Source organism: Protomyctophum parallelum (genome assembly GCF_964188405.1).
Source record: "Protomyctophum parallelum genome assembly, chromosome: 20".
Classification (NCBI taxonomy): Eukaryota; Metazoa; Chordata; class Actinopteri; order Myctophiformes; family Myctophidae; genus Protomyctophum; species Protomyctophum parallelum.
Window position 1 is genome coordinate 19,786,643 of NC_139718.1, and position 23,379 is coordinate 19,810,021.

General features: G+C 42.3%; 3 protein-coding genes across 4 annotated transcripts in view; 2 read left to right on the plus strand and 1 right to left on the minus strand.

The window, feature by feature from the left end:
* fancm (FA complementation group M) overlaps positions 1 to 6,202 on the minus strand; it is a 54,358-nt gene extending 48,156 nt beyond the window's left edge. For both annotated transcript variants that reach the window (XM_083792594.1, XM_083792593.1), the window contains exons 1-4: positions 5,404 to 6,202; positions 5,135 to 5,307; positions 4,844 to 4,921; positions 4,557 to 4,715 (exon numbers count right to left, since the gene is read on the minus strand). In XM_083792594.1, the coding sequence (XP_083648720.1) occupies positions 4,557 to 4,715; positions 4,844 to 4,921; positions 5,135 to 5,307; positions 5,404 to 6,130 (1,137 nt within the window). In that variant the 5' untranslated portion in view covers positions 6,131 to 6,202. The remainder of the gene's footprint in view (positions 1 to 4,556; positions 4,716 to 4,843; positions 4,922 to 5,134; positions 5,308 to 5,403) is intronic.
* A 257-nt stretch (positions 6,203 to 6,459) lies between these two features.
* On the plus strand, positions 6,460 to 14,248 carry iqcc (IQ motif containing C). Its single transcript, XM_083791220.1, has 5 exons — positions 6,460 to 6,538; positions 7,180 to 7,323; positions 7,434 to 7,743; positions 13,489 to 13,601; positions 14,034 to 14,248. The coding sequence occupies exons 1-5, from the start codon at positions 6,497 to 6,499 to the stop codon at positions 14,067 to 14,069; spliced, it is 645 nt and encodes a 214-aa protein (XP_083647346.1). The 5' UTR covers positions 6,460 to 6,496; the 3' UTR covers positions 14,070 to 14,248.
* A 1,543-nt stretch (positions 14,249 to 15,791) lies between these two features.
* dcdc2b (doublecortin domain containing 2B) lies at positions 15,792 to 23,284 on the plus strand (the record flags this gene model as incomplete). Its single annotated transcript, XM_083791640.1, has 16 exons — positions 15,792 to 16,090; positions 16,872 to 16,923; positions 18,983 to 19,053; positions 19,203 to 19,334; positions 19,521 to 19,647; positions 19,734 to 19,853; positions 20,126 to 20,191; positions 20,595 to 20,778; positions 21,061 to 21,170; positions 21,261 to 21,329; positions 21,727 to 21,867; positions 22,048 to 22,164; positions 22,274 to 22,393; positions 22,677 to 22,766; positions 22,952 to 23,092; positions 23,180 to 23,284. 16 exons carry the CDS (start codon positions 15,792 to 15,794, stop codon positions 23,282 to 23,284), a joined length of 1,944 nt encoding a protein of 647 aa, XP_083647766.1.
* Between the last annotated feature and the right edge of the window lie 95 nt (positions 23,285 to 23,379).

A 23,379-nucleotide genomic window follows, 5' to 3' on the forward strand; every position in this document is an offset into this window, starting at 1 on the left:
GGGTCACATGAAAAGGTTTGACAACACCCATAATATGGGTCCATAAACCTAGCCTCACCCAAGTTCTGTTCAGCTACAGCCAAAATGTAATGTCCACCACCAACCCTGAAGATATTGTTTATCTGCATAGTACTCACTTCAATAATGAATGCTTCTGTGGGGAAACAAATAATCTCATTCCCAACTCAAATAGTTTGATATGTGGACAGCTTTTTGTCTGTCCACAAACTTTGTCCTACAAACTTCCCATTGACAATGAATGGAGAATTTTATGTCTGAGCAAATAGATATAGTCTATTTTACGTCATGATGATGTACGATAAGAACTGGAATATATTTATCTGACACAAATGAAAATGTCATTAGATTCTAACAGTGCGTTTTAACAGCAGGCGAGTATCGGCCAACACATTGCTCGAAAAGATGAATTATTTGTATATTTTCGGGCGACGTTCCTCCGCCCACTTTTCGACCATTGCCTGTTCGTCTGCTATTGCCAGGTCCCATAGACAAATAATGCACTTCCGGAAATTCGTCAGGCTGTCGCCCGCTGTTAAAACATACTGTAAATCTTGTGCTTTCCTTATCTACCGGTTTGTTCTAGTCAGATATGGGACGGGGAGCAGGGGAGATCAAGTAAAGGTTATCTGTAGTGAAACTCTTTATAAAATGGAAAGGAGAAAAAAAAGAGATTGCTCTTGGAACCATAAAACAAGCATAACAAGGTAGGATGCAAGGATTCACAAAGTTACAAAAAAAACATAAGCCTACAGTATGAATGTAAAGGTAGGTACAGGGACTGTGAAAGTCACAACAAACCAAAATCTGACGAAGTCACTGATTTTGCATTGCTGAATGACAATCAATGCTGTTTTGCATATGCCATTACCTCATGAAAGTCAATGCATTCCTCATTTATATCCTTGCGCGCGCGCACACACACACACACACACACACACACACACACACACACACACACACCCACACACAATAGAAGGCTGTGTAGTGTTAGAAGTGCTGTTTCAACGTACTGCTCTGTCAATGTTAGTATGTGTGCACTGCGAAATGCCACTGTTGTCGAGAAATGCAACACTGAAGAAAAAAGACCTAGCTCACATAGAGAATATAACAACTGAAGTCACAGTTAATCATTCAAGATATTTGTCTTTTTAATAATGAAAAAACGTTTCTACTTTAGTTAAAATACTTTTGTTGTATTACCAATTTTAGAAAATGTAATGTAAAAAGTTAAAATGTGAGTGACACTCAAATTATTTTCAGTAAATATATTCTAATTAAACAAAGCAACACGTGTAAAAAAAGAAAATAATAATAATATATTCTGTGATTGTGCTATGTGTCATACTTTGTTTTTAACAATAATTCACAGTATATGGTTTTGAAAGAAACCAAGAGTTGGTAGTCAGGTATTTATGGGAGTGCCAGTCAAATGGATAAAAGCTGTATCCATGGAACCAGGATCTGCACTTTGCTAAATCATCACTGTGTGAAGAATTGCTCATGGAAGACTTAAAACACTGCACAACCAGTGATTTAAACCAATCCATCCCTTTCGATGTTGTGTATGGAAAACGTTGTAAATTATTTTCTAATTGAAGTGAAAATAATACAGACATTTCTATTTGTTGTATTCTTCTCAAAAGTCCTTAAAGGAAATAATTCAGGTTAGGAAATAATCCAGGTTAGTCTTTGACTGTTGCTTAGTGATAAGTAAATGTTAACGCAGGATTGTCAATAAATAAAGAATCATGATTTCACCAGAGCAGGGATATGGCATGACAGTCATAATGACAAGCTGGTTGTCCTTGAAGCCTACATGTCATATTAAAAGGGAAAATCAACCTTAAATAGTACATTTTCAAAGTTGAAGAAATTGATCTAATTATATTTTTGAATAGAACAGAGCAGAACATTCAAATCCATCCAAAGATTTGTGAGTTGTAAACTATCATTTTAAAACAAGTTATTAAAAAACAAACATTGGGTTGATTTTCCCCTTTAACCCATTCTGACCTGAGATCAGATTCATACGAGGTTTCCACTGGACAACACACTGGTCTGACGAACCCATTCTGACCTGAGATCAGATTCTAAAAATGTCAGTCGCTCTTCGATTTTTCAAAAATAGCAGACCTACAAGCTCGTATCGCGCCACTCGGTGGCGCGATATGAGCTTGTAGATCTGCTATTTTTCAATAGCTAAAGCACGACATGATGCCAACACCAAAATGGGTGCCCGTTCAGAATGGGTTAAAAACAGCAGTGGTATGTGTGAACATCCAGTTTGAGAATTGTACTTTAGTTGCTTTTTGCTTAATTTTTCAGTGTTTTGTAACTGCTGTAAAGTGAAACACCAGGAGCTATTGTGGTTTTCAATGTTTTGTCCTATAAAAAACTTTTCCTTTGTTTTAACAATAAAGTAATGGTGCAATAACTTTGGTTATTTGTCTTACTGTTGTAGGGATGCAGAAAACATTTCAACCGAAAAGCACAGCCAGTGTTTGTTAACACAGCCAGTGTTCTGATTTTGATTTTTTACATATTGCAGAGATGCTGTATTGCTTGCTACGCATCGTTACTTGTATGTCAAAAACATACTTTTCACTTCAGGAAATGGAACTAAAGTTTTCAGACATAGTCCATAGTCAGAGGATATTGATCAAATTCAAATCTGGGAATACATTTCTTACCACTAATTTTCTTCACCAATGTGTTTGTAAAGGTGTTACTGTCTACTAACATATCCCACATAGGTTTCTATTCAACCAGCCTAGGGGAATTTTTTGACAGCTGCTGAAAGCTGGGGTACCATCAACAACTAGGGGTTTTCATGATTGACCCAGGAATGGGTTCACCATTCCAAACATTAGTTTTGCACAAAAAACAGTCCTTGGGAGAAAAACGGCCATAACCACTTGTGCCCAGGCCCCAAGTGTGCTGACCTCATCACATTTGTGATGATGGCTATGGCAAAACTAATGCTTGAAATGGATTCAGAATCATGAAACCCCCCTAGTTTGACACGTCACATCATGCATAATGACATTTGCCTTATATTAGTTGTTGATGATGATAAATTGAGCTATTTTATGCTCCCGGCCGCCATTTCGGCCGCCACCTTGAAAATGAAGCTTTTCTGGAAGGTATATTTTCCTATATGTTTTTTGTATGTTCATAAGCATCTCTAGAGGTACCAGAATCAAGTGAAAAATCATTTGTATAATGTTTCTCTATTGAGATATAGCCATTTTTAAGCTTGGCCGGCTGCCATTTTGAACGCCATCTTGGAAATGACACCTTTCCGGAAGGTATATATTCATTTGCAACATTTTCTCCAGTTGAAATATAGCCATTTTAAGCTCCGTGCAGCCATTTTGGATGCCATCTTGAAAAAATGCCGGCTTTCTGGGAGGTAGATTTTGGTAGACTTTTTGTATGTTATTTAGCATGCCCAATACTACGGAAATCCATTGAAAAACCGTTTGTATATATTTTTTGGGGGATAAGTGCTTTTTTTCACTAAATTTGACTCACCTATATCTACTGTATGCCATTATATCAATTGGAGTGCCCTAAAAATGTAAAGGCCATTGGTTTGAAGCACAGCATGTATACAAGGCAGTAATTGTAAAATAATTATGATTTTTTAAATGCAGGTTGGGGAGATAAGGAGATTATTAGTACACACATTACCTGATAGGAAAGAGGAAAGAATAAATAAAAATAAAAGAGTAAATAGCCTTCAGCAAAAGGATGAAGACCAGGCTATTTATACGGCAGACCTTTCAACTGCAGCTTTGACATTCCAGTTGTCCAGTCAATTGAGACAGATTAGTCAAAGGTGGACTTAAATACCTAACATTACAGTGCACTGAGTGCAGTCAGAACAGTGCTTTCTCCAATTAGCCAACTCTTGAGAGAGAAACTCTGGGTTCCACTAATGATCGAGACCTGGCTGTTCCTCCAACATTCCTTTACATTTACTGTATATTCATTATTCATCATCTTATTATAAACCATACTGTGAAGGAAGTTAAATGGATCGTTTACATGCAAAGAATTCTCACTAAAAGAAATATGTTTTTTGCACTACAGTAACACATTTCAATCACAAGGTGGCAGCAGAGGTTACATCATCAGGAGCTCCATTATGAGGTTTCATTATGGATAGAGTGAGAGTCAGTACTAGGTTGGTGAGAGATCACAGCATAATTGCTGTTTTTTGACTTTTAGATTAAGGCAACTGTTAAAGTCTGTGGTTCATTTAGAAGCGTTTGTGTAATATGACATGTTATGGGCCTGTTCGTTTTTCATATGAATATGAAAAGGTCAGAAATATTAGATTCAACTAAGATTACATTTTCATAAAATGTAGAACAGTAATTATAATCCAACAATTAACTGAAGCTCTAGTCTTGGCGCTATAGAAGGTCATACAAAATTACTTTATTTATAACATTAAATTTGACCTCAATCTCACACTTTCACTTGCTAGACTGAAGAAAAGAGTGAGCACCCTACTGGCATGATCCTACCTGCAAGTAGAGGGCTTGGTGAGCAGAAAGAGAATCTCCCAGAGGAACCACCACCTTCTCCACAATGCGCTGATGAGAGTGGGCCTGGATGTCTGGACTCTCCTCTGAACGCAGCTCAATGTGGGAGATAAAAAGATTGGTGATCACCTGCTGCACTGCCTATAGGGAGAGTTGAGACAGCGAGAACAAGGGCTGATGAACGAGGGCTGGTGATATGGAGGATGGAATGTAGTTAGATTGAGAGGTGGATATTATTAAATCATATTCAATAGACACCAAAGACTCACCTTCATGTCTGCCCCTGGGGTGGCACTGAGAGCCAGGATACGGAACTTCTGATTCTGACTGGCCAACTGTCTCACCACCTGATTATATGGAGGAAAGATATGTCATTAGACACTAAAGCCTAAGTTATGCTTTGGCAATGACAAGGTGTCGAGAGATGTATTGCTTGACACACAAACAAATACACATCAAATGGCGACATGGATGAAAACTATTACTTGCGCGCTCTGCTTGTGCAAGTAACAAGTATTTGAGCAAAGGATTTTATGGAGCAAAGGACCTGCTCTGTGTACCTGACAGTAAGCGTGATTCCCCAGGGCTCTGTGGGCTTCATCGATCACCACGCACTTCACCTGCAGGGCCAGACAAGTATCTCTGATCATGTCATTACCCATCACCTGAGGAGTGAGGAAGAAGATGCGCTTTGACCTCCAGAGCGGTTGCCTTTTTTCCACCCCCAATTGCCCTGTATTGTGGTTGGAAGACGAAGGTTGTTGTTAAGGCAGGTAAAAAAGGAAGGGTAAAAGGGTAAACAATGAGTTTGTAAATGAAAGCATTCCACCTGTCAACTCAGCCATGTGTGTCTGTGGAATCCCCATTATTTTATAACAGGACTCGATCTGTTGTGCCACAAGGGGTTTGGTCGGGGCCATGAATACTATCTTCCCTGATGGATACCAGCGATAGAAGTTGTACATGACAACAGCTGCAATGAAAGTCTTTCCCAGGCCAGTGGGAAGACACACCAGGGTATTCTGGAACAAGGCCGCCTCTGATATCTTTAGCTGGTATTCCCTGATGGGAAGGTTGGTAGGATATATCCATACTTTAGCTGATGAGCTGTCAAAGTCAGGGAAGTCTGGGTAACATCGTCCAACTGATGGGGTGTCTGGGATGTCAGTGCTCTCTGTTCCTGCAGGGTTGTCGTCTTGAAGAAACTTTGGTTCAAGCTGCAAAGTTTTCTCAGCCTCATAGACAGCAACTAACATCAGGTCATCATCGTCATCTTCATTACCAGCATGCGTGGCATCCTTTTGTACGGATCCATGGCCAACTTCACCCCATAGCGAATTAGTGCGTTGAGGCAACGACGACGTTATGTCATTATCTGCCCCCGTCCGTTGTGTCTTGTTCTTGGCTGGTCCTGCAGATGTGGTGCTGGTGGGTTTTCTAGGTCGTCCTCTAACTGCCTTTTTGTTGTTGGTCTTTTTAGGTTGACAGACCTTGTTTTCAGGAACCGATGCACCCCACGTCTGGAACAAGGTCTTTTGATTTGCACCACTACTCATTGTGAGTTGCAGCGATGCTGAAAGTTATAACAAGTCCATGTAAGATGCGGCTACTACATCTCGAAGTAATGAACTATACATAAATAACGATTTACTTCCGCATACGCGAGTTTCAAAATAAAACGCCACCGTAACGGCAACATTATTCTAGAATTAAATACGTCGATTTGTAGGACATGTTATAAATAAACAATGATTAATATAGACATAGTTGTTGATAAGTCGCACCATACCTAAATTACTGTATCCAATGAAAATTATTTTATTTATTTAGTCGCCTATTATTTTCCTACTCAGTGCATAACACCGGAAGAGAATAAGGAGTTTGAGTTCATCTCCCGCGATTCCTACGATGTTACCATAGTGATGGAGAGACGCCTATGGGAGATTACGTTGAGCCGATTTCAGGTGCAAAACACGAATTCCATAAACTGTTACCAATTTCTCAAGCCACGACAGTGATGTGTAATATCGCCAGCACCTACAGATTGTCAATGGGGTGATGATTGTGTTCTGAAACGTCTTGTGTAGTAGGATTCGCCACGCATGCTAACTTTAGCAGGTAGTTTGCTATGCTAAACTCGTACATTTGTAGTAGTAGGCTATCGTCCCTTATTTGGAAACTAAAGACGTACGTGTCACTTATTTAACTGTTGCCTTGGATCAAGACTCGATCTATGATAGTGTTGCTCCAAGGTAGCCCTGAAACATGACTGGCATGACTGCACCATGGCTAGCTCCAAGGCTAATTTAACTGATAAGAGGGAGACCACCTTTGATCGTTGTTTTGGGGAATCAATCGGATGTAACTGATTTAATTGAAAGTAGCAGTACCCCGTTTATGTTTCTTTTCTCTTTTTACCTCCTTACATGATTTCCTGTTTTTTATTCTGATGAATTGAAAATGGTGGACCCTGTTGTAAACAAGTGTGTCGTCCACAGTAAAACAGTCTTTGTATTGTGCTTTCATATGAAATATACCCATTCTGCACACTGTTAAATATTTCAATCAATCAAACCAGACACTGAAGCTATCATTTCTCCCCAAGGCATGTGTGCGCGGATACCTGATGAGAAAGGAGATCTACAGGGCACGGGAAGATTTTAAAGACATCGTGAGAGAGATTGATGGGAACCTGGATCATTTAGAATGGAGGGACAGCATCATACCCATTCCTCACTTCATAGACACAGTACGTATGTGCTAACGTTACTACGTGTATAATGTCGTATATTATATAATCAGAATTTGATTCAGCTCACTGTCACTTCATTTTCCACATTCTTTTCCATTCTTCACCAGGAGGATCTGTTTTTGCCCAGCAAGCCAGTGAAACCAGGACTTGATGCCCTCCGATCCTTTGCCCAACCTCCAGCACGCCCATCAGAGAGGAGAGGAGTACATTCTCCAGAGAAGTTGGAAGCAGAGAGAGACGTTTCCAGCAGCCAAATCTCCTTTTCCAGGGGATGTTCCTCCAGTAGCCCGGCAGGAGAAGATGGGGAGGGAGAGACGGCAAGTGGTGAGGGACACAAGGTGAAGGATGGAGAAGGAGACACTACTACTGTCTGGAGCAGTCTGGGACTGGATGTGGGCCACAGTCACTCTCACCTAGGTAAGTGTTGAATAGGACATTTCAGAATATTAACAATAATATTACATTACATAATCGCCTAATCGCAATTATTTGAGATAATATTCGCAATCATTATGCATAATCACTTCCAGATTGAAACGTTTTCATATATTTCCAAACATTTAATAATATAGTGTAAATGGCAGATCTACAAGCTCACCGACGTCACAATACGTCTTTGAGCTTGTAGATCGTCTATTTCCACTATTATTATTAAAATCACACCCGTGTGAAGTGAAGGGCGCTCTTATCATACGTCATCATACATCATCTCATTCTGGCCAATCACAATTTACGTCCTCACTTTTGTCTTCAATGTTTGTTTTCACACACAGACCTTCAAAGCTAGACATAGAAGGGGCTAGCGCCCCTCAGACAAACACAAAAAGACTTGATTGTTCACACAGAGCCACAGTGTAAAAAAGAAAGAAAAGATTCTGTGTTAAACTTTTGCATATTTGTTATAGAAGCGTGTTTCATGTGAACGTTTGTGGCTCCCCTAATGGGTGGAATTTGTGGCAATTTTGCGAAACGGGTACCTCCCACGAACTTTGGAAGCCAATCAGAATGGAATATAACGATCTGACTGATACATTTTGATCACATCGCTACAGATAGAATGTGTACAGATTTGTGTCTGTACAAAATCTGTAGTAGCAAAAAGTGTGTTTTGAAGAAAACAAAAAATCCAGGGGGAAATTGTATGACCTATGGTTCAAGAGTTCTAGGCCAACATGTGATGTGGTCCGTTTAGCAAGCACCATGAGGCTGAAAAAAAGGGATAGATGGTCCTTGGTCTATTGGGACTGAGAGTGTGCGTGCGGCCCAGCAGTGCCAGAGACTAGCTGCTCACAGACACAAAATATGTCTTGATGGTTTGTCGTCCGTTATTATGACATCTCAGGTTCTGACGTGGTTCTCCCACAGCCAGGCATGGTAATTGTTTAACTTGTGATCTGTTGGGTTCACCTCTCTCCATTCTTCCACACAGAAGATCCTGTAGGAATCATTGCCATACTTTCCAATGCCATACAGCTCTATTGGGTACCGCCACTGTTTAGTGATATATTCATCCGAGAAGCGGATGAGTGCCTTAGCTCTGACCCTGTATAAGCCCAGTGGCTTCAGAAGTTCAGATATGGGCTTCCATTCAGCCTGACGGGTTACCTCTGCAGTCGGGTAAAGCTCAAAGAAGTGCCACAAAACGGGAATGGCCATCTTAGCACTGGTTTTATTTAAAAAGATGGTAGCCACCAGAAGCTTCCAAGGGTCATGGTACAATGTTTCCTGTACCAGTTTGAATGGGGACTGGGGAGGAGTCCACTTCTTGACGACTTTTCTCCTGGGGGGACTCTGGCCATCTCTCAGTGACCTCTCACTGAAATAAGGACAGATCTTCCAGTTGTCTCCCAGTAGTTTGAGGCTAGTTTGGGAATCTTCCATTGATGAACAGTGCCCAGACTGCCCACTGGTGGCCATGATGCTTTGATGTCCAGCTATGATGTTCTGCTTGCAGGATGCAGAAGCAGGGGCACCTTTGGATTTACTTGGAGATTGGTCCATTATTGTCCTCTGTCGTCTATGTACACCTTCATTTCCCCGACTCTGCTTTTCATGGTCAGTGGGCGGTGGTGAATCCGAGACACTGCAATTCTTGGATTTTGTGAAATCAAAGAGGTCTATGTATAGGTCCCCCTCTCTGTCTTTTAAAATACATTCTTGCAGAGATGCTCTGGACCGGAATGTCTGCCCTTGGGGACTTGTAATGTAGATGTCTATTTTGCCTGCGGTCTTGCCAGTTTTCCGCTTCCTCACCACTCTTGTCCAGCCTGGGGGAATTCTAGAATGACATGAGCCGTCATCGTCTTTGCGACTTTGACCATCAACAGATCTTCTGGTTTTGTTAGCCATTGACTGACTATCAGTGACACATGGATCCATATTGAGTGATTGTTCCGATGTGTGCATTAATTTAGAATAGAATTTCCATCTGAATGATTCCCATATTGACCGTGCGCTCTTTCTTATAGTAAGGTAGGGCATAGTTAGATGTAAACATATTTCTCAGGGTCATACCATTGGGTCATACATTCCAACATCAGGGGTAGTAAACCAAGAACTGACATCTGCGTCAGAACATTACTATACATTTTCAGGTGAGTGTGTCCAAAAAAGGAGAGTCCAGGGATAGCACTTTTGATAGGGGGTTTCCAAACCTTTCCAACCTTTTTGAAAACGTTTGAAATTAAAAATTGTTTTGACAGTAATGAATGACATGCCCAAAATAGGGATGCCAGGATGAGTGGTTAAACTGGCCCAATAATCTTCTTGAATCCAAATTGAAATTTATTTTATGATTTGTTTGTTGTTTCTTCTTTTTCCTCTTCCTTTCCCCTTTCCTCATTGGAGCCATAGACCCCATCTTTCTTTATCTTTTTAAAGGAAGTCAAAGACTTGGGTGGAAAGCTTTCATAGTCATAGATAACTGAGGTAATATAGTCTGACTGGGTACTAGCCTGGCTCTTCGTTGCACGACAGCGTTGTGCTACAGTACAAGCTTACAACACATCACTTCCACAACAGGTCTATTATCGGCACACAACACCATCGTACAATATGGCATAAATTAATTCAAACTGTATGTGCCCCACTGAGCGCCTCTATTCTTTCAAATGAAATGGACATGTCGTTAGAGTATTTGTCACTGTACATTTGCACATGTGAAATTAACCCTCTGCATGATACGTGTCCCTCAGAGGTTGTAAGGAAGGGAAGAGGGCCTCAATATGGAATTCAGTCGGTGGATGGGGGGGCTCTGGACGATGCTGACCATATCCTCTGTGTACAAGCGGTCGATGGAGGGGGGCCTCTGAAGGAGGCCGCCGTCTCATGCTACTGTCTTCTCGATTTAAACCCTTTCTACACACTGGGCATGTGTCGTGCATTTCCAGCCAGGGCACTATACAGTCTGAATGGAAGAAGTGATTACAAGGCAGCTGTCGGACTGACTCCCCCAACTTGAAGTCCTCCTTACACACCGGACACTCCATACTGCAGTCTGCTTGTTGCTGAGAGATGTTGACTGTAGGGAGAGAGGAGATCTTTTCCTTCTCTGCTGGAGGAGGACCAGTATTTTCAAATTCATCTAACGACCGTGTTTGGATAGTGTCTAAGCCTTCCTGTTCAAACGTATAGTCCCCTAGATTAGAGGGCAACAGATCTGTCCATAAGTGTAGCGAACGATTCTCTTGTGAGACGTAGCGGGATGCCCGCTGTTGTGACTGCCCATACGTCTCAGTGAGGGCAGACCATGATAGCATGGTGTCACTTAATGGCACAAAATCACAATAATTCTCCAACTGTGGACGACATCGGGGGTCATCATGATGATAATCAGGATGGGCTCTCAGATTAGTCTGTCGGTTCTCGCTATGCTGACGATGGCGATCAGGCAGAGGACAGATGTTGTCATTGGGTTGGCGGTAGGCTGCACCATGAGGAGGGCGGAAGCCATTGCCTGGTCGACTGTAGGCACTCCCATGCAGAGGTTGGTGTCTGTCATATGGGTAGAAGCTGTCATAGTGGAGCTCTGCAACCAGGTCACATTGGCTGCCTTCTGGTCGTATGGACTCATCATGGACTCGGCCCTGTGGGGACCTTTCGGACAGACGTGGATCCTGATGACCCATGAGCAGCATCAGCGGTCGTGTAGACAAAGCCTCCTCCTCCTGGCTTCTGACACGTGAAGCTAGTCCAGAGATCATGTCTGTAAGGCGTTGCCCTTCCTGTCGCAGTCCAGAGATCCTGTCTGTAAGGCGTTGCCCTTCTTGTCGCAGTTCATCCTTTTTCTCTATAAAGCTATGTAGCAGGTCGGTCACGGTAGAGATATCCGGCGTGGCCTGTTCATGAACAGAGGGGCACTGCCTTGTTCGGTAGGTGACCTCGTAATCATTGTGATGTGATGGCGAGTGACGGAGTCGCCATGGTCGAATGTTTGCACCTCCATGCTGAGGTTGGCGTCCGCCATGCGGGTGGATGCTGTCGTAGTGGCCTGGATAGGCATCGTTAGGCCGAGAACGATAGCTTTCTTTGGGCTGTTGGAAGACCGCGCCATGTGGAGGGTAGTGTCTGTTGTCAGGGCGACGTTGAACAACAGCATGTGGAGGTGGAGTGCAGTACCTTTCTTCTTGGTGGTGTACCTGCGACTCAAACACTGCTGTGCCGTGGTGAAGAGGGAACTGTCTGTCGTCATCTGACGTTTCCAGAGGGAATGACTCCTCTGCAGCTGCTGATGAATGTGCTGTAGATTGATTCGACATTCCCACCCTCCTTAGACGGTCCCTGAGCTCCTTAACCAGGTCACGTTGGCTGCCTTCTGGGGGTAGAGTGACAACATGCGGGGCCCTTTCAGACTGACGCAGAGCCTGATGACCCATGAGCAGCGTCAGCTGTCGCGTGGGTGAAGCCTCCTCCTCCTGGCTTTTGACATGTGAAGCAAGCCCGGAGATCATGTCTGTAAGGCGTTGCCCTTCCTGTCTCAGGACAGAGATCCTGTCTGTACGGTGTTGCCCTTCATGTCGCAGTTTGTGTTTTTTCTCTCTAAAGCTGTATTGCCGTTTGTCCTTTTTCTCTCTATAAGCTATATATAGCAGGTCAGCCACGGTGGAGAATTCCGGTGTGGTCTGCTCATGAACAGAGGGACGGTGCCTGGTAGGATAGCTGACCTCATAATCATTGAGATGTGGTGGCGCCGGACAATGGCGCAGCCGAGAACTATCTACATCACGGTCTCTCTCTCTCTCATCTGGCCTGAACATCTTAGGCTGTATTTATTTGAATTGACTTCGTGTCACTTAGGGTTGAGGAGTCAGGATGCTACTATCGATGCTCGGGTGAGTGAAACAAAGGTCCAGCTATGCCTTTGGCTTTTCATATGTGAGTGGGGGTCAGGGACAAGCTGTGAGAATCCCCTCTAACCGAGTGTATATGGTTGAATGTGCTATTTTGAGCTTTGCCTGTTACTTTTATAGGATTTTGCCATTGCACAAATCAATAATGACGTCAGTCATCTCATAGGCACAGCAGTGGAGGACATCCAGAGTTAGATCGGTGCATCTCAGATGCCATCTGACGTCATACTGTATTTTCTGTAAACATGGTTATGCCTTAGTGGCACTGCACATTTACTAAGCTACTCCCCAACACCACTGCTGCTAAATAAATTCCTCATATGGCTTTATCTTCATTGCATTCATTATTCCTTAGTTCTTCCCTTAAATGCATTATTACCTTGATTTACCTTTTTTTTTAGGGTCTGTGCCCAGCTGTGTGGGTCTGTGTGAACACAAACATTGGCTGATGATTAGCTGAGCACCCCATAGCGATAATTTGATTGGCTGAGCAAAGTACATATTGAAGATAAAAGTGAGGGCAGAAAAGTGAAGACGTCAAAAGTAATTTGTGATGATTTGATTGGCTGAGCACGGAATGTGACGTATGATGATATTTATTTTTTACTTTAATGTTTACGTTGCTGTTAGCACAGCCATCCAGACCTTGCCACAGTAGCATTTCTCTGTTCCTGTACGAGTAGTGATAAATAAACCCTCTTGATTCTTGCTCCAGGAGCCGTTTTCACCACATGCGTGGTGTGACCCAAGGTTTTGGACCCTGTATCTCAAACGGTATAAATTCTTCATGCCGTCCCTTGACTCCCTTTCCCAGGTGCCCAGCGGTACCAGGAGGTGCCCCATACCCCAGAAGCATTGCGTCTGCATAGAAATACTCTGGCTATGGAACTGCTATGGCTCCAGCAGGCCATTGGCAGCAGGAAAAAAGTAAGTAAACAAGAGAGATGATTTTCACCTAGCAGCAGTTTGGCTATAGAACAGTGGGTGATTTAAAGCATCAAATGTATGTATCCAGCAAGTTTGCCTTTGGGTACGTTCACCAAAACTATAATCTCAAGTACCCATTTCTTCTGAATCGCACTTTGATTCTCAAAGTCCAAATTTCCAGATTGACAAGATCGTGTGTGTGTGTGTGTGTGTGTGTGTGTGTGTGTGTGTGTGTGTGTGTGTGTGTGTGTGTGTGTGTGTGTGTGTGTGCTGGTGCTTTGTGTAGCTCCTGCCTTAATACAGTTTTATGTGGTTGTGTATGCACAGCTGTGTGTGTGTGTGCAACAGACCATCACTCATCTACTTGGTAAAAGAGTCGTGTAATAGTCTTGTCATGATTTAATTGTTCTTCTCTGCTCTCTTCTCCTATAGTACTTGTCAGTGAAAGAGAGACTGAGCGTACCCTGACGGCACATAAAACCAAATCCATCTGAACTGGACATGCTAACATGGGACTGAAGTTTTGAATGAGTGGAATGACTCTTATTTGTATCCATTAGCTGTTCACAATCACATTATTTAAGACAAAGTGTACAGAATTTATGAATTACTTTTACAGTTGTATTTGTCTTTTGCTGTAATAGCTGTATGTACTGTATAAACAAACATTTTATTTGTTGAAAAGATGTGAATAAACTTTATTTTTTTCTAAAGAAGTGCCCATTTTCTTGTGGGTATAACAAGTATTTTGTTCCTTAGCTTCAATGGTGTTACTGCCAATTGTCTTCATAGCAGCATATTGTTGCTGTTGGACAGAAACCATGTATTTTCATATTTCAACTTTTTGAAACTTTTTTTCATTAAATTGGTTAAGTGTGTGGGCTTTTATGAATACGGAACCAATGAAAAGTATTAACAATAGCTTGTGACTAAATTACTGCATTGGAACACAGGTTATTTTTTACATCTTCTGAAATGTAACCGCTTTGGATATACAAGGTTTCCCCCTGACAGCGACAATATTGTCTGAGATACAGGCCATTGTTTAGAAGGCGGATCAGCATAAAGATATTCTGGGGATGGCCCCTCGCTCAAACCAGTCTTTGTCCTTATACCTCATGAAAAAAAATCCAGAGTGTTAAACTAACACTCAATTTGGTTACATTCGTGCACTCAGACTTACAAATAGATAAATGAACACTGTGCATAAGCTCAAATGTCACTTTAAAACTACATACTGCCAATTTAACTGTTGTCTGCTAATGACCTAAGTCTAATTTGAGGCTAAATAGCATGTTAATAACAATTGTTCAGCCATATCCCCACGGTTAAACAACTTTTGTTTGCCTCGTTTCACCGAGGGTCATCTCACTGAACTTTAAACAATATGGTTCTCTCTGAAATGCAAATGAATAATTAGTAAATTCACAGGCTTTACCTGCATAGGCCTACATTGGTTTTTTTTGGGGGGGGATGACAAATAATGTTAATGGGTTTATCTTATTTATTCAGCTTACACCATTTGGACTCTCCCCCTTCTCTTACTCTCTTTTGTTGTGGTTGCTGCTGCCGATGGTCTGGCCCACAAAGCTAGTCACTGCTGGCCCTGCTGCCATGGCAACCAGGAAATACTCTCAGCCGTCAGTCCGTACGGAGTAGCGTGTGTGTGTTTGTGAGGGATGTGTGAGAGCAGAACATGGTGAGTGGACGTCGGACATCCTGACAGACCACCACAGCTTGGACTCCAATCTTCACCTTTACTTCCAGTTCTCTTTGTTTGACCTGCCAGGTTGGTGAGTCTATGAGCAAAGTGTGTGTTAAGGGGTGAATGGAGCCAGTACATGAGAAAGTGCTCTGTGTGTATATGTGTGTGTGTGTGTGTGTGTGTGTGTGTGTGTGTGTGTGTGTGTGTGCGTGCGTGCGTGCGTGTGTGCGTGCGTGCGTGCGTGCGCGTGTGCGTGTGCATGAGATAAGGTGGTCAACAATTTAGCTTCAGTAGCAGAAGACGTGAAGTGTACATACAGTATAGATTAGAATGTGGGTCATTGTGTGTGTGTGTGTGTGTGGGGGGGGGGGGGGGGGGGGGTACTCAGACATGGATACGAGCAGCCAAGCAGACAAGTGTGTTTCCTTCTGGTGTAAACTATAGCAGAGTGCCGTGGACTGGGAGAGTAACAGCTGGACTCAGAGATGGCTGCCAGCAGTGGAACGTCCTCCGCGACCACCACTCTCCTGCCCCCAGTGAAGAGCGTGATGGTTTACAGGAACGGAGACCCCTTCTACTGTGGACGCAGGTTCGTGGTCAACCAGCGCCAGGTGGCCAGTATGGAGGTCTTTCTCAATGAAGTGACCCTAAGCATTGGGGCCCCGCTTGCCGTCAGGACCCTGTTCACCCCCAGACAGGGCCACAAGGTCAGGGACCTCCAGGAGCTGCAGACAGGAGGCCAGTATGTTGCGGCCGCAGGCTATGAGAGGTTCAAGAAACTGGAGTGAGTACAGAAGCAAGACACTAATACTGATATATCGGCCATTATTTGACGTTTTTGACAACACCAATATCAGATTCGGCAATTATGCCGAATTATGATGGGTCCCACTTTCAATGTGACGTCCCTATTTATGTGTCATGGTGGGTGGACATTTTTAAAAGTTTCCAAAAAACTAGCTACCCCCTCCTATTCACAGCTTTGTGTGTTTGTGTGTATGAGCACGGAATGTGATGATTTGATTGGCTGGGCACGGAATGTGATGTATAATGATAAGAGTGCCGTTTTTCAAACCGTTAGAATAGATTTAGCACTTACTCAAAATCAGGATTGTATTGGACCCAAAAATATGACATTGGTCAGGCCCTAATGATAATGTTTATAAACAATAATTCAGTTTAGAACTGATTGAAATGTATTATAGATTAGCTAGAGTCCAATGACTAGAGCATTTTGTGATATTTTGGTGTTGATTTAAAAGGGACACGGCATGCTTGATTGTAACATGTAAGCAAGTGTACTATGATCTATATGCTTTTCAACTCTTTTAACCACTTGAACCCTTGCATCCCTATTTTGGGACTAACAAAAATAGCAGATCTACAAGCTCACAGCGTGTCGCAGCGTGACACTTTGTCAGCTTGTAGATCGGCAAATTTTGGCAAAGATATTTAGTGTAGTGTGAAAACAGGAGGGGGTCTAGTATAGAGCCCTCCGGTCAACTATGTATAGGGTTTAAATGTTTAATGCTGTGATGATGTTCTCATTTACACTTACATTTTAGTTACCTGAACACAGGCCCGAAGAGCCAGCCTGTTGCCCGTGAAGGAACTCAGGTAGGTTATGAGTTCTACAGCACCGTCCATGATTCATTAATCTGAACTTACATGAGGAATGTGCCACTCCATTTCTCAGTGAGGGCAGCCATGCCACAATTCTCATATCTCGTTGATCTGCTCCATTTGAATTGCAGCCAAGTTGAATATGAAAATTATCGCTTGTGTAGCCGCAAGATCAGGATTTTCCATTCTAGAGCCAACTTCATATTTGCCTACATATTTGACGACACTTAAAACCTGTTTGTTTGCATTAGTGGCTAATGTGCCCTTTGACCAACTACAGTATGTGTGTCAGTGTATGCACTTTGATGTCACTGGTTGTCACGTAAATTCATTTAAATGATCGGTTAATGATTGTGCTGACAATCACTATTCAGTTACAGCCAGAAAGGGGTCAAGGCTATTATACATTTACATTCAGTAATTGGGTGAAACAAAATACATGAATTAACTATTTACTTATTTTATTCTTTTATGCCTTCACAAAACAACACAAACCTTTCCCCTATCCAGCCTTTATCCTTGTTAGCTGCTGGATAGCCAAAGCGTTTGTGTTGTTTTTGTGTTGTTTTGAGAAGGCATGGAAAAATAAAAAGTTAAAAAAGTTAACGGTTTTATTTCCGAGTTCCACTGTATTCATTTTTTATTGTTGCACTATACCAGTTAAACTATACCATTACCAACACACTAAACGTGGTTAAAGCGCAGTGACAGAAACAAGACGAAACCATATCAGAGGCTACACAATGAAGGAATGTTATTAAATAGGCTAACTACTAACTAACTAACATAAATAATCTAGGAGAAAATGGTTCTTTGACAGACTTTGAACGCAAGTTACGCAACCACCTGATGCTCAACATAATTCATTTGGGTATTTTTCTGCATTAAAATACTGCATTAAAATAATTGAAAGAAATAATTCTTCATGAACACATTGACATATGGCCACATGATGGACCACGTACACACACACACACACACACACACACACACACACACACACACACAAAGAGAGCCACTCACCAATTGTCACAATGGAGTGGTTACTTTGTATTCGGACCAACTGGCAGGGATCAGAATAAATGTTTGTCGAGCCTGAGTGTGTTTCTGGTCTTTTACCATCAGTGTAACTTTTCTGCACAGTGAACATGAGAGTGATTTGTTTTATTTGTGCCTTGGGCGGCTGCCATTTGGAGAGCATTATTGTGTGTGTTGAGAGGCAGCTTCGGTATAAAAGTCAGATGTGCTTGTTGTGAGTTGCTGTGGAGTAATGTTAAATTGGCCTGCCATAATGTGTGTGTGTGTGTGTGTGTGTGTGTGTGTGTGTGTGTGTGTGTGTGTGTGTGTGTGTGTGTGTGTGTGTGTGTGTGTGTGTGCGTGCGTGCGTGCGTGTGTGCGCGTGTAATAAAGCATATGTCCATGCAGTGTTATCAATGCTGTGCACATGTCTGGGCAAGCCCAATGCTGAGCTCTACGTTGGCAGCGCCATGAGTCCTTCAGCACCAGTACAATTCAAAGCCAAAACGCTGAGGCATGATTATCTGTCTTTGGTTTGTTCTGGGTTGATTTATTGCAGTGGTGCAGTCAGAAGCAGCAGGAGATACTGTGTGAACAGCAGATTATTGTACACAGTAAAACCCTGAGTGTTAACTAGTGTACGAATGGAACCAAAAGGATCCATTTGGTTCCATTTGTACATTGTCAGAGTTACAAATGGATAGATGTTAAGTTTGTAATCGTTTCAAGATGTCAGACACATTATGTATGGATGTTTCGTTGCCATGGCTGCCCCACTTGAGCTGACACGAGTGCAACAGTTAAGCGTAACTTACTGTATAATATATCCCGTTTATCCCGTCATGTGGCAATGTTCTTGCCACAAAATGTAGTTATTTTCGGCAAGCTATACTGTAGTGACAGACAATTGCAGCTGATGTTTAGAATTGGTTGATATCAAGTGGGGGTACATCGTCACATTTTATAATATTTCTGAAATGGCACTATGTATGGCAGAATCTAACCTAACCCATATTCGTTTATCTGTCTAATGCAGGTAAGGATAATTCACAGGCCAAATGTCTCGGCTAAATGGAGGAAGTTCATACCTTTACCTTGTATCATTCAGTGAGTTGTGCACACACCCACAGCCACTCACACTTGCCCACGCACGCACACACACACACACACACACACACACACACAAAAATCACACATAAAATGCACCATTGCAATCTATACACTTCCAGTGAGCACACCTTTCTGTCTCCCTTTAGTGTTCTCCGTAATGGAGACCTCCTGTGTCCGCCCTTCCGTTTTATCATTCCTCGGAGCATGCAGCAGGACCTGGAGCAGATTCTGAGTCTAGTCACAGAGAAGGTCAGCTTACGGACTGGAGCTGTACGCAGGTCAGTAACACTGAGACGCACGCACGCACGCACACACACACACACACACACACACACACACACACACACACACACACACACACACACACACACACACACACACACACAGTATATTTGTGTGCAGTATATATTTATGTGTGTATATGTGTGTGCGTGCGTGCGTGCGTGCGCGTGTGTATGTGTCAGGTTGTGCTCCCTAGAGGGGGTAGCTGTTTCCTCAGCAGAAGAACTGGAAACCAGCCACTGCTACGTTGCCGTAGGAACTGAGAGGTTCAAGAAACTTCCATATGTGGAGCTGTTGATTTCTAAAGCTGCAGAGAGGTATTGTTATTTGTAGGGGGGGGGGGGGTGTTTGTCTTAGACATTGGTTTATTTAACCTTCCCTAACATACTGTAGAGAATGAGGGGGTAAATGGTATTGTCAGACAAGGCACTATAGTGTATATAACCTACAGTATATGGTTTAATTTATTTTCTAGACATTACCCGGGAAGCAAACATTTTCCAAGGAGCACAGAGGTAAATGTTTTGTTTTTGTTTTTTTCATAATAACTCACTTATACTGTGTTAAAGGTATATTTCACTTTCATGTTCAAAGTTATTTAACTTCTACTCTTGGAGTTAATTTAATATATTTTTCACACATTTTTAAATATAATTTACAGAAATATAATTTACACGTGTTTCAGAACTACTACTCAGGCTTTTCTGAGCACCCCTGAGATTTTTTTATTTGCTTGTTTCAGTATTTAGATATTTGATATTCATTTGATCACATTTCCCCCCCTCAGAGCAGAAAAGCAGGAAGTGGCCCAGAAGACAGATACAGTGACTCAGCCCTTCTGGAATCACCAGAGGTAGTGACATTGACATTTCCTTTTCAATCAATTACTATGGAATGTATTTCCGGACATTCTGATCAAATACAGTGCTCTTGATGTATTTTCTATCAATTACACACACCCCATGAAGCCTTGAATTCATGGAGATGTTTTTGTTTTTGTCACATTATTAAGCCAATAATTTGATAACTGGCGGAAAGATGCTAATGTCTCCGGCAGGAGACTCCGCAATTAGTATCGTACTGGTCATCAAATTATTGACTTAGGAATGCGACAAAAACAAAAAATACCCATGGCTTCATGGGGGGTGTAATTGCTAGAAAATAAGTAATCTTTTGAGACAGCTCGGAGAAATTGTTGGCATCGTTGTGACGTTGGCTGCGTATGAATGTGACTTTTAATTGAACTTGAACTTCAGTCAGATGGGAGGAGGGTGCGGTCCACAGGAGATGAGGCTACGCAGGTGGCCTCACAACAGGCTGTTCATAGAAGGACCGGAAGGACTGGTCATGGGGAGGAGACTTCTGTGTTCTACGCCAGGCCTGTCAGGGTCCGCAAGAACCACGACTACCAACCTAGACTGTCAACCAGCAACAGACCAGGTTAGGACCCAGGCCCGAACACACCCATGCATGCACAAACACACGCAAGCCATACATGTATCATGCCATACTTGTAACAGCATAAGATACAGCATGTACTGTATGTATATTGTCTTTTCTTTAATCTTGTATCACTATTTCATATGAGATATACACAGTAAAATCTGTGTAGTAATGAATGACAGGGTAAACAATCCTCTGTCTTTGTCTTAATGTTCAGTGTGTTGACCAATATATATGTGCAGAGCATGTGCAGCAGCAGTAACCTGCTGTTCATTATAGCCCAGCCAAGCGTGTTTAGAAGGAAAGTCCAGCGGAGGAGAGAGGAGGTACGAGGGGCTGAGGAGATACAAGAGGATGAGAACACAGCGACAGAACTCCCTGTTGATCAGGTAAACTCACTACTATCTCTCCTCTGAACTTTTATAAAGTTCAATACAAATAACACATTATTTTTCCTTCTCCTTCCTCTCCATATGAAGAGAGTGGCAGAAATAGTGGAAGATGAGGACGTAACTCAAAGGGATGGCCTGCTGCAGAACACTGAACAGGTGCACATGATGGCATAATCATTCTTTTTAAATGTGGGAGTTATGTACCCTGTCAATATGTTATTTTTGGAACCCCATAATCATGATTATCAGAATGATTGGTGCAAAGATTATATGACAAAACTATCGTGTGCTCTTGCCAAGGTCTACTCATATAATTTGTGTTTTGTGTGCGTGCGTGTGTGTGTGTGTGTGTGTGTGTGTGTGTGTGTGTGTGTGTGTGTGTGTGTGTGTGTGTGTGTGTGTGTGTGTGTGTGTGTGTGTGTGTGTGTGTGTGTGTGTGTGTGTGTGTGTGTGTGTGTGTGTGTGTGTGTGTGTGTGTGTGTGTGTGTGTGTGTGCGCGCGCGCGCGTGCGTGCGTGCGTGTGTATATACGTGCGTGTGTTTAATGTGGATAGCAGCTAAATAGAAAGGCAAGTACTCCAGCAGGCTCACCTGTCAGCAGCAGTAGCAGCAGTAGCAGCAATAGATCAGTCCATAAAAGTGATCCAGACATCCAGGCAGACATGAAATTGAGACATCAAACTGAAACATCACAGGTATTCATGTATACAACTATTTGTGTGGGAGTTAAATACCCTTTCAAGATGTAATTTTTTGGAAAAGCATAATAATCATGACTATAAGAATGATTGGTGCAAAGATTGTATGACAAAACTATAGTGTGCACTTTCCAAGGCAAACTCATATAATTAGTTTGTTGTTTTTTACATGAATAGCAGCAGCCAAACATAAAGGCAAATTCTCCAGCAGGCTCACCTGTCAGCAGCAATACATCAGTTCATAAAAGAGATCCGGGCAGAGATGAAATTGAGATTGATGGTGAAACATCACAGGTATTCATGCATTTGTGTACTGGCTACAACTATTTACTGATGTTCAACAACATCATGTATGGTAGATGCACAAATTGTTCATGGCATGATGTTCTTTTTGGTGAGACAGGCAGAGATTATGAAGAGTGAAGTGTGCAATGAGAATGATCACCATCTCACCGGTACCAAAGAATTTGACCACATCACACCAGTCCTAAGGCTCCCGATCAAACAAAGGATTGATTTCAAGGTTATTTTATTTACTTTTACATCCCTTAATGGCCTGGCTCCCCTATATATGTCCGAACTCATACAGCGCCACAACTCACTCAGAGTTCTGAGTTCTGCTGACCAGTCACTATTGACTGTGCCAACAGATCTAACCCGCAAAACAAGAGGTTACCCCAGAGCTATGGAACAACCTTCCCCCCACATTAGAGATGTTCAATCCATCAACCCTTCTTAAAACTCACCTTTTCTCTATGGCCTTTAATGTTATCTGATTTTAATGGTTACGTATTCTTGTTGTTTAGGTATCCAAACATGAAGGCACTGAACAACGATCAGCTACGGAAAATGATAATACATTTGCAATGACAGAGGAAGATTTTGCCAGAGCTGAGGTGAATTGAGCATCTTCTGAAGACGATATTGAATTCATACACAGTGGGTCAAAGTTTCTACTGTCAGGGTAGATTCTTCCACTGAATTAAATGAACACTCTGTATTTACTGTGTACAGGTGCTTATATTGAGAGCAAGTAAAGACAGTAATTAATTAATCTCTGCTTTCATGTGTATTATTCAAGGTACCTGAGCCTGAGCTGACCTCTTCAAATAGAAGGACATCCTCCTCCTCATCTAACCGTTCCAGAGACAGTGGATCGATCCATGGAAAAAATAGGGAGTTTGAAGACAGGCCAAGTTTAAAATCATCTAACTCTAAGGGGGTACAGTGAAATTCTCTACATCACCAAGCCATGTCCTGTCTTATCTCTCACTTTGCTCTTACCCTGTTTAATGGTTTACTCCAACAGAGTTCTCCCCAGCCTCCCCCATCAAATATAATGGAACAGTCCAATCATGGAGGACTGATGGCTGAGGAGAGAAAAGGTTTCATCAAAGATGAGTCGATGGAATAACCTTAATGTCTACTGTGATATGGCGTATAAACAAAAATCCACAAGCTCACCTATTTTTTTAAGATTTTGAAAATTTGACAATGGTGACATGCCCA

Excerpts from the sequence above, each read along its gene's own strand:
- iqcc (XM_083791220.1), top strand. The coding sequence starts at position 6,497 with ATGGAGAGACGCCTATGGGAGATTACGTTGAGCCGATTTCAG. Across the intron at positions 7,324-7,433 it reads TTCCTCACTTCATAGACACA|GAGGATCTGTTTTTGCCCAG; the intron begins GTACGTATGTGC and ends ATTCTTCACCAG. Across the intron at positions 13,602-14,033 it reads CCATTGGCAGCAGGAAAAAA|TACTTGTCAGTGAAAGAGAG; the intron begins GTAAGTAAACAA and ends CTTCTCCTATAG.